At 37.7% G+C, this 11326-nt stretch overlaps 1 protein-coding gene across 1 annotated transcript in view; it reads left to right on the forward strand.

The window, feature by feature from the left end:
* Positions 1–11199, forward strand: part of DNM1L (dynamin 1 like) — a 50039-nt gene extending 38840 nt beyond the window's left edge. Inside the window, exons 10-19 of the mRNA XM_049625267.1 lie at positions 33–188; positions 429–518; positions 2347–2439; positions 5023–5079; positions 5985–6062; positions 6379–6411; positions 8198–8374; positions 8732–8841; positions 8970–9129; positions 9389–11199. Of these exons, the coding sequence (XP_049481224.1) occupies positions 33–188; positions 429–518; positions 2347–2439; positions 5023–5079; positions 5985–6062; positions 6379–6411; positions 8198–8374; positions 8732–8841; positions 8970–9129; positions 9389–9445 (1011 nt within the window). The 3' untranslated portion in view covers positions 9446–11199. The remainder of the gene's footprint in view (positions 1–32; positions 189–428; positions 519–2346; positions 2440–5022; positions 5080–5984; positions 6063–6378; positions 6412–8197; positions 8375–8731; positions 8842–8969; positions 9130–9388) is intronic.
* The last annotated feature ends 127 nt before the right edge of the window (positions 11200–11326 follow it).

Genomic DNA, 11326 nt, shown 5'->3' on the forward strand with positions numbered 1-11326 from the left:
TTTTTTTTTTTTTTTTTTTTTTTTTTTTTTAGGGTCCTCGTCCTGCTTTGTTTGTGCCTGAAGTTTCATTTGAGTTACTGGTCAAGCGGCAAATCAAACGTCTGGAAGAACCCAGCCTGCGTTGTGTGGAACTAGTTCATGAGGAAATGCAAAGGATCATTCAGCACTGTAGCAATTACAGTACACAGGTAACAGACAAATGTAATGGGTGTCCGATTAAGTAGTAAAATACGGAAGTGGTGGTTTCATGGGATGGGAGGAAATCTGTGAGATGGGTTAACAGGAAGTTCACATCTGTAGCTTCCTTTTCTAAAAGTGCTTTGAAGTAGTCAGCTTACATGTAGCTTAAAATCTAATTATTTCATTAATTATTTAATTTTCCATTAAACAAAGTAGACTTCTGTGTTTCTTTCTTCCATCATATTTAGGAGTTGTTGCGGTTTCCTAAACTTCATGATGCCATAGTTGAAGTAGTGACTTGTCTTCTTCGTAAACGGTTACCTGTTACAAATGAAATGGTGAGCTGTTATTTTCACAAGTCATCATTGTAATCACTGTTGAAGCTTTTTGTACAGCAGTATGAGTACTTTAGAGTTCAGGCATGTTTTCCAGTATAGTGGCAAGAAAACGATTAGTGAACTTCCATTATTATTTCAAAGGAAACTTCAGTAATTCTGGTATAAAGTACATTTTTCTTCATGTTTTCATCATCGTTAGCCTGCAGCCACAGGTTTTCATGAGAATGGAGTTCCTCTTGAGGATTGTGAATAGTTTTGCTCTGTTACGTAGCACCACTGATCTAATGGAAAATTAGCTTTGTCTTCAGCCCCAGTAAACTGAGCCTTTAGAGCAAGCTCTTATTTTAACTCTGGCACATGACAATAATTTGGCCACTTCTAGTTTGCTTTTGATGGCCCAGTACTGTAATGTCATGGTTGCTTGCTACTATTCTGTGGGTTGCTGCTATCCTTAAAAATGCTGACATTGGCAAAAATGTGGGATAAGCATTTGAAATTGCCTTTATGTCTCTATTTGTTGGTTGTTTTGTTTACCTTCCTGGTCACTAAAAGTGCATTTGGGATGGTGGGGAGCCCCAGTGGAGGTTTACTAAGAGTACAAGACCATCCTTGGAAGTGGAGAATGTAATCCCTGCCACTCGGTTGTTTCCCTTGCGAGCGCAGCCCCCAGACTGAGAGGAGTAAGGATATGTAGTTCCCCTGCTCTCAGGGTCCACCTAGTGAGATGACAGAATCATTGGAATTTCATTTGAATAGATCCTTTTCACCTGGTTTTGACATTTTCATGCTGTTCTAATACCTGAGATTTGTTGGAACGGTGCAGATGAAGGGGTTAGTTAAATCTCTGCAATACTGGAGGAATTAATTTCAGCTTTCCTTTTTTTTAAGTTTATTTTGAGAGCGAGAGAGCTAGTGAGGGAGGGGGGGCAAGGAGAGAGAGAGAATTCCAGGCAGGCTCTGCATGGCCCAAACTCATGAACCGTGAGATCATGACCTGAGGTGAAATCAAGAGTCTGATGCTTAACCGACTGAACCACCCAGGCGCGCGCCTCTTAGCTTTCCTTTTTGACTATTGTCCCGTTAGGATTTCAAACCACGTATAATATTTAAACTAGGTTTGTCATAATTAAGGCTCAGGTCTTTAAATGTATCCTTTACTCAAAGTTAACATCTTTGACTTTATCTGATTATGAAATATTTTCTTGTTGAAACTGAACTGAAACGTTGATGTGGAATAGCAGATGATCTGAGGTTTTAATAGCAAGGTTACATAAAGCCTTCGAACTTAGATTTGCATTGGGTAAATTTTTTTTTTTCTAACAAAATACTTCTAACTACCTTAAGGTCACTATCTCACCCCCTTAGAAATGCAGTCTTAGGGGCGCCTGGGTGGCGCAGTCGGTTAAGCGTCCGACTTCAGCCAGGTCACGATCTCACGGTCCGTGAGTTCGAGCCCCGCGTCAGGCTCTGGGCTGATGGCTCGGAGCCTGGAGCCTGTTTCCGATTCTGTGTCTCCCTCTCTCTCTGCCCCTCCCCCGTTCATGCTCTGTCTCTCTCTGTCCCAAAAATAAATAAAAAACGTTTAAAAAAAAAAAAATTAAAAAAAAAAAAAAAAGAAATGCAGTCTTAGATGATGAAATATAAATAAAAGATAGGGCAAATTCTAATATGGCATAACATGTATTAGTTGGAGTATAAATATTGAGTATTTATTAAGGCATCAGTTTCCCATACTGCCTTTTTTAGAACTATTTAGTAAGTTTTGTTTCCTAAATTAGAATTAGGTTGACATGTTTTAGTATATAGCCTAATTTAATTTTTTTTCTAGGTCCATAACTTAGTGGCAATTGAACTGGCTTACATCAACACAAAACATCCAGACTTTGCTGATGCTTGTGGGCTGATGAACAATAATATAGAGGTAAATACAATTTGAATTGTCTCTTTTGAGAGAGAAAATCCACTGTAAATCAGTTGTATCAAATTTACCAAGCATGGCATAAGTATAAAACATACAGATACCTATTGTTGTCTGTTACATCCCAGGAAGTATGCTAAGGGCATAACATTGTTATGTTAAATTGAATTCTCAAAACCACCCGGAGGCATTATTCTCATTTTCTCTTTCCGAAGCTGTAACTCAGAGGGGATCTGGGATTCACTGATTTACTGTTGAAGGACTGCCTGGCTGGCTCTCTCTCAGTAACTGTTGTAGTTTATTCAGGTTGAAGAGTAAAAAAAGTGAATGTTTAAAATTGCTTTTATTTGGCTCTAAAAGCTGGGAAGGAAACATTCTAAGAACTACCTAAATTAATGGTAAATTTTCACCAGTACTGGCGTGGCTGCATTTCATGGCTCTTTTTTTCCATTTGAGGTTAATGTTGCAAGTTGCAGAAGATCTCACATGGAGCCAAGGCTGGTGGATAAAGCAATGCTACTTTTATCCAAGAATAGTAAATTTTTCTGCTATTCCTTAATCCAGTAAGACCTCAGAGTTCCCTTCTATATAAAATTTCCTTTCATGCAAATGGATGGAGAGAAAATTGTAAACATGGAATTTGGGAACTGGAGAGGACCCAAGTCATCATCAACTTCAGTCCTTTGGTTAAATAGATGAAGAATCTCAGGCCCACAGATGATTAAGTGTTATCTTAGTGCTTATTTTCCTGGGTGCTGTTAAAAAGAAACAAGCATCTTTAACAGGTATAGGGAACTATTTTTAGCTACATAGCTGGGGTAAGTTAGTGTCAGAAAAAAGTTTAAAAAATGCACATAAGTAAGCATTTTAAAGCACTTGGAAAGTGCACCAGATAACTGTTACATGAAAAATGCATGTCGATCTTGTTTTAGGACTAGGATTTAGTCCTTGTAACACTGAAACGACCTTCATGGAAAACTTATGTATGGAACAGTTTTTGTAATACTGACAAGGTAATTTATAATTTTTTTTTTAATGTTTGTTTATTTTTGAGAGAGAGAGAGAGAGAGAGCATGAGTGGGGGAGGAGCAGAGAGAGGGAGACACAGAATCTGAAGCAGGCTCCAGGCTCTGAGCTGTCAGCACAGAGCCCAACGCGGGGCTCGAACTCACCAGCCATGAGATCATGACCTGAACCAAAGTCGGACACTTAACTGACTGAGCCACCCAGGCGTCCCGACAAGGTCATTTATGATGGGATTTCAGCTAAGTTTTGTTTTGTTTTAAACAAATGAGTAGGTCTCTGTTTTTAATGATTCCATGACAAAGAACTTTATTTGAATATTCTACTTGAATCTTTACAACCCTTTGAGGGTAGATAAGGTTAACAAATGACAAAACTGAGGGCTTAGGAAGAGTTGGTAACCTCTCTGGTCAACAAAGCAAATAAACCAGGATGCTTTCCAGGACCGCTAAGGTCGTAACAAGTTGGTAACAGACTAGGATGAGAATTTCTGGGTTCCAGATTCTGCTGCCCCCCCCCCTTTTTTTTTTGCTTTGTGTCCCTCTTCAAAACGTACATTTTAATATGGAAAACTTTTTATTCTGAAGATTGTTAAAATCCACACATTTTTATCATGTATTTTTTATCACTGGACTACCTCATGAAAAAAAAAAAGAAAATTGGTCAAGAATCTGTCAAAAGAAAGTCTTACCCATAAAAGATCAATATGGAAGCTTTGTTAACATCTTTTTTTGCAGGCTTGAGAGTGTTCATGAAATGGTTTCTACTTAGGAGCAGTTTTGACTTTTTTTAACCTAAATGCTTTTCTGTGTATCTGTTGCTGCTGAGAGAGCCGTTAACACATACATCTCACTCTTGAACCTGTCCTGGTGCTCTGACATACAGTAGGTGTTCACCACCTGTTGATTTGAATGTCAGTTTCTTAAGCTTTGTACCAGAGTTACCTGATAACAGCAAAGTAGAAGAGTGGCTGGTCCATCAGTCTGTTAAATTAGGTTACAGAAAGGACTGTTTTCACTGCTCCATTTATATCTGGGAGATAGTAGAATGAAGGAAACGGAACATCCTTAAAGGATAGCCTCCACCACAGATACCTCCTACGGTTTTGTGTGTGGGGGTTGTGGGAATTTCACATAGATGTGTGCAGGTTAGAGTGAGGTTTAAAGGCTTAAGTATTCTGTCATCTGTGCACTTAAGATTCTACATGGTATGCTGAAGGCTGACGTACACATTTATGTGGGACAGTTTCAATCTGTGATTTTTAGTGGGGAAAGCCAAGATGTCAGTCCATTGCCCCTCATTTGAGAATCCCTGGTTTAGGGAGCCACTGTCACTGACGTTGTATTGTATCCTTCAGGTGTGTTGGGCAGAAAAAAAGATTGAGAAGCATTGGGTTAAATGATTTCTTGTTTGTTTTAAAATAAAATTATGGCATGAGTCCCAACAGTGAGAGGATATACTGTAAGTCATTCCACACTTTTCAATTCAGCTGAACATTTTTTAGTAGGCTTGTATCTCAGTGCTCTGATAATTACTTTGGTTTTGTTTGGTTGTGTTTTCTAGGAACAAAGGAGAAACAGGCTAGCGAGAGAATTACCTTCAGCTGTATCACGAGACAAGGTAAAAAACAGTATTTTTAAAGCATATTCCCAACATGCAAAGATGGATTGGTAAGCCTCAGTTCTAGAGTAATTTTTTTTTCTCTCTTCACTATTCCATTGGAATTATTTCATTGTTTGAGTGAAGGTATTTCAAATTGAAAAATAGGTTTTTTTTTTAAAGCTTATTTATATTATGAGTGAGCGAGAGCGCATGTGTGTATATGCACGCACAAGCAGGGGAGGGGCAGAAAGGGAGAGAGAAAATCTCAAGCTGGCTCCATACTGTCCATGCCAAGACTGACATGGGACTCAAACTCACAAACTGTGAGATCATGACCTGAGCCAAAAACCAAGAGCCGGATGTTTAACTGACCCGAGCCACCAGGCCCCCTTAAAAATAGGTTTTGAGTAATTTAAAGTTAATGGTATCTTGAATACATTAGAAAAAATGCTTAAAGTTGGATTTTAAATATCAAGCTTTTAAAAGTTTAAGGTGACTTTATCAACTCTGTACAATTAGTTGAAATGACCAATGGATGACTTTACTATAAAACAAGAAGGTATTTTAGGGAAAAATAATATGCATATAATAGGTTCTGGTTACCTGTAATAAGTTGCATACATTAAAATGTGTGTATACAAATCTGTTATCTTAAATCCTTTACCAGAAGAGATCTTACCAGATTCCAAAAATAAAAACGATTTGGATTGTCCTTAGGTACTCATTGCAGAAGGCTTTTAACAAAGTGGTAACAATATAAGAAATAAGGAAGAATAGAAAATAATTTTATGTCCCATGGTTCCTTTTGTTTCTCATGTTACTTACTAATTTGATGCAGAGAAGAAAAATTTACATTTATAGAATGTTTTCTGAATGCATTTTTGGCATCCTTGATTTTCTTTCCCTGCATTTTTTACCTTTAGTCGTATAAAGTTCCAAGTGCTTTGGCACCTGCCTCCCAGGAGCCCTCCCCTGCTGCTTCTGCTGAGGCTGATGGCAAGGTCTGTTCTGATTCTTAATCTAAGCCTGCATGCCTGGTTGTTTGGTGCAACATAATCATCTGGAAACAACACACTGTACACTGAATAGAATATTAATTTGGGATATTGTGCTAAGGTTAGATTTAGTCTAACAAGAATTCTGAATTATGTAACTGTATACTTCATAAATTATTGTTGACATGCCTTTGCTTGCCAGATAGCAGAAACACACAGAAAAATAATTTAAAGAGGAAATTATCCTGCAGTTTTGAAATTCACACCATTGGTATTTAAATTTTGCTTGTTAAACTGCATGTTTTAACATATCTTTTAACAGTTAATTCAGGACAGCAGAAGAGAAACTAAAAATGTGAGTCTCTTGCTTCAGAATGGAAATGTACCTTTGGTTCTCACTGAAACACTGTCTTCAAAATCACTGAAGAATCTGTTTGTGCAGTAGCATCTATCTCTTGTCTGTGTTCCATTTTTTATTGTTTTTCTTTTCTAATCCTTTTAAGATGGCATTCGTTCTAGTTTTAACATTTCTTTAAATAACAACAATAGGCTTTCCTACTAGTTTTGATTTTAATATTGTGGTAGGAAATTAAGATTCCAGAGGTGGAAGTTACATGTTTGGACATTTCCTCTTTAAAAGTTCTGACATTGGTCCAGTACTAATGGGTAATCCCCTCCTGCAGCTTCCTTATGCTTCCATTCAGTTTGCATTGTCACCTCAATGTGTAGCTTAAAATGTGCCTCAACAGCTTAAGCAAATTCAAAACAAAGGGGACTGGGAGAGTTTGAGACTGTCAATTCTTGAGAACTTTTTTTGGAGAAAATTATTAATCAGTAAACTATTCAGACCCATCCATAGTTTTCTGCATTTAGCTCCTTTCCTCACTGTCCAGATTTAAGGTGCTGAACCTCAAAACTTTATAAATGTTTTACCTCTCTCAGCCCCCTGTGCTCAGGTTTTACAGAGACCATCTAAATCATTGCTTTGGGTTTTACTTCACTCATGGCATCACCCTGAATTTGCTTAGTTTCCTTATAATTTCTATCATTCATGTGTAGTTAATAGGTATTTAAAGTATAATTACTCATTTAAAAATCAGCGTATAAATATATTGCCTGTATTTAGATATGGCCTATCTTAACAGACATATTAGAGACAAATTTGGGCCAGTGTTTTAATTCAGAAAGATACCCCATTCGCAATGACTTTTTAAAAATATGTTTCAGGTCTACAAATTATAATTTGACACCTGTATACACTTGTAATGTGATTGCCCCCAAAAGTCTACTTAACCAGTTGTCACCCTACAATTGATCTTCAGATCTGTTATCTATGAGCTTTAAAAAAAAAAAAAAAAAGACATTTTTAAACAGTTGCCATAACGCATTTCTGTTAGAAGTTTGAAGGTCATCTTAACTCCATTTTAGATTAGAAGATCTAAAATTTTTAAAGAGCGTCTAAAAACATTGCTTAAGTGTTGATGAGTTACTGTTTTTCCCATTATCCTAAACATCTTTTCTAACATATCCTAGAAAAGAAAGTGCAAGAGCACTTGTGGTTAATGGTAGTGCTAGATTCCTTTCAGCAGATCTTTTCTCAAGAGTAGAGACATGGAGCAAACTTACATTGTGTTTATGTCACATCCTATGTTTTAGGCAGTTTAAAGTCACATCAGCCTAAGAATCGTGAGTGTGTTACAGAGTTTGTAGGTCTATCCTATGGTATTTTGTTGACTGTTAAAAACATAAACTCTGAAGTTTTGGAGACAGGAGTTCACAACTTTTGGAGAGATTACAGTTCAACAGTGTTTAAGGTTCCTTTGAAAAAAAGCCGAATGGCAGCTGTTTTGTTTTTAATAGTGGTAGAGGAGTTGGAGAAGAGGAAGAATTTTAAAGTTAGCAAACGATAAAAAATCTACTGGCTGAGGCCTGGAAATTACAACAGAACCTCTTAGACAGCTCAGGGTTCCAGTTATACATGCCACCCGCCATCTCTTTCTGACCCAGTTATCTGTCTGAAGAGATGAGATTCCAGATGGGTACAGGATGTGTGTTCTTGACTGCTGTCAAGGAAAATGAACTTTGTTCAGTTAAGGTCCGATAGGGTACGATTGGAACAGATTTTGGAACGTTTTTTTCAGGTTGCATCTGGAGGTGGCGGGGTCGGAGATGGTGTTCAGGAACCAACAACAGGCAACTGGAGAGGAATGCTGAAAACTTCAAAAGCTGAAGAGTTATTAGCTGAGGAAAAATCAAAACCAATTCCAATTATGCCAGCCAGTCCCCAAAAAGGCCATGCTGTCAATCTGCTGGATGTGGTAAGCCACGCAAATAGGTTCAGCACTAGTGAGATAACCCTGTTACTCGGAGAACACTTTAAAAGACAAAAGAAACTAAAAGTCACAAAAACTTACTGAACTTAAACATTTATTTTTGAGAGCATGCGTGCAAGTAGGGGAGGAGCAGAGAGAGGAGGAGACAGAATCCAAAGCAGGCCCCAGGCTCTGAGCTGTCAGCACAGAGCCCAACGTGGGGCTCAAATTCACAAACTGTTGTTAGATCATCACCTGAGCCGAAGTTGGACGCTTAACTGAGTCACCCAGGCGCCCCAAACTTACTGAACTTTTATTTGAAAATGGCACAAAAACAAAGTTTCTTCCCTTCACCCCATTTAGCCAGTTCCTGTTGCACGAAAACTATCTGCGCGTGAACAGCGAGACTGTGAGGTCATTGAGCGACTCATCAAATCGTATTTTCTTATTGTCAGAAAGAATATTCAAGACAGGTTAGTACTATAAATCAGAGCATATGTATACTGCTGGATAACTCCATAATCAGTTTTGAAAATACATGTATTTAAAACATTTTTAGGCTTTGATTCTAAGCGGATCATCTGATGGTTTTATTTTACAGTGTGCCAAAGGCAGTAATGCACTTTTTGGTGAATCATGTGAAAGATACTCTTCAGAGTGAGTTAGTAGGACAGCTGTATAAATCATCCTTACTGGATGATCTTCTGACTGAATCCGAGGACATGGCACAGCGCCGGAAGGAAGCTGCGGACATGCTAAAGGTATCGCAAATGCTTCTGAATCTTCACACCCGGGGCTGGGTTGTAGATATAAACACTACATTCTGATCCCTGGAGATACACAGTCATCACAGGATGGCTAGTCTGTTTTTTTGCATAGTACTTGATTCGATTTTTAGACTGAAGGTACTAGTTGTATAGATCTGCCACATATAAAGGGGAGAGATTACTTCCACATAGTTCAAGATTTTTTGATATAACTCAACAAGCATCTATAATTTTTTTATCTTTTTTAATGTAGGCATTACAAGGAGCCAGTCAAATAATTGCTGAAATCCGAGAGACTCATCTTTGGTGAAGAGAACTATATAATACTGAGACTTTGTTGACTCGAAATTTGCTAGTTACTGCCTACTTGAGTAGAATTTTATTTATGAACTCCTGTGTATTGCAATGGTATGAATCTGCTCATGTGAAGAGACTGGCTATAAACTGAAAATCGTACTCTGTATCACAGAACAAATCGTACATTTAATCCAAATAATAAATGGCTGTTTCTAAAGTTGCCCCGTACATATAAAATACACATAAAATACATCAAGTCTTTCTTGTGACAGTTTCATTTGAACTTAAAAAGAACTGTTCATGTTCTAGTCGTACAAGCAGTTTGCCTGTGGATAAGATGACCTGTGTAATCTGTGAGCAGTCTTAAAGCTGCTGCCATAGTCCTTGGAGAAGAACGCACTAAGACATTTCATACAACTATAATGCATGCACACTATAAACTGGTCTGGCTTTGAAAGGTGTGAGTTGACAAGTTACTCACAGTCACTGTAGTCCACCTATCCTTCGATATCTACTTTTATTGAGCTTCTCTGCAACCTCTGATGTGTTAGTAAGAAAGCTGAAGGAAGGCACAAGAAGATCTGTAACACTGACGGTGATGTGCATGAGGTGTAGCTATTGCAGCCCTTCCACTTCCGGGTCCACGCTGCCCTAGTGCATTAAACATCTAAATTATCTTTGATTCTTTCTTAAACCTGCAAGCATGAATTCTACTTTCCTGCATTAAAAACAACCATCTAGACTTGATTTTCAAATATAATAGTAATTTCAGTACATCTTTAAATTAGGTCACTCATAACATGCTCTAAGATTCACTTGGAGGTGAGACTTAAAACCAGATACTGTGCTGGTCATCGAAGTATACATCTCTATTAGTTGGTAACAGTTACTTTTGCTTCACACCAACGATACATTAGATTACAACAGATAGGAAAATACTGATGGAGCCTTATTTAAAGAAAAACATCCGGACAGACACACCTAAAGGCTTTTTACTACCAAAAATACATTCAGAGTTTTGGGGTGAGGTTTAGAACATACTCACATTTTATTAAAATTCCCCAGGTGATTCTTGGTATGAATTACATAAAAATTTTAAGGTATGGGTCAAAATCCTTAAGGCATCTAGCTCCATCTCTAAAAGATCATATCAGCAATACAGAATTTACTGAACATGTTAACATTTCTGTTACAACAGTTATGAAGGACTACTGGCAGGAACAATGTGTTGGTAACGTGAGCTTATGGTACCCACGTACTAGCAAACAACGGGCTCAGCAACTGATCTCAAACATAAAAACCAGATTCAATCTTAATGGTACTACTTTGAATCTGTTCATAGTACCTTCTTGATAGAATACATACTACCTAAATGTTCATTAGCACACACTTTAAAATCACTCTGCCATTATTCAATATCAGTACAGCCATCCCTGATTTACTCATTTCAGATACATCAGATGACTACCAACCCAGTCTTTTGAGTTTGTAAGGGGGGAGAAACTTAGTGTACCATTCCCCAGCATATCAAACATAATTTCAAATTGAAAACGTTACCTTTAAAACTGAGGTGATGGTAATGTACTTGCTGGCACTACACACCTTGTACAAGAAAAGCAGAGGCAAGAAAGGTATGTAAAGTTTCAGAAACCCTTCATTTATTGGCTCAAACTGAGTGAAGCTCTGAAATGTGGCGATGATCTCTGACATTTACCACGGACGCCTGTATGTTCTTGCTATGTAAATAAAATTGCTGGTACAAAATGACATTCAAGTTTTGTCAATAAGTCAATTCTTCCTAACTTTGCTCCCAGGGAAAAATTTAGATCTACTAGCTTTTTAACATATAAATCTAATTGGAACATAAGACAGCTTATGCTATATGACAAGTTTT

Source organism: Panthera uncia, chromosome B4, assembly GCF_023721935.1.
Source record: "Panthera uncia isolate 11264 chromosome B4, Puncia_PCG_1.0, whole genome shotgun sequence".
Lineage (NCBI taxonomy): Eukaryota > Metazoa > Chordata > Mammalia > Carnivora > Felidae > Panthera > Panthera uncia.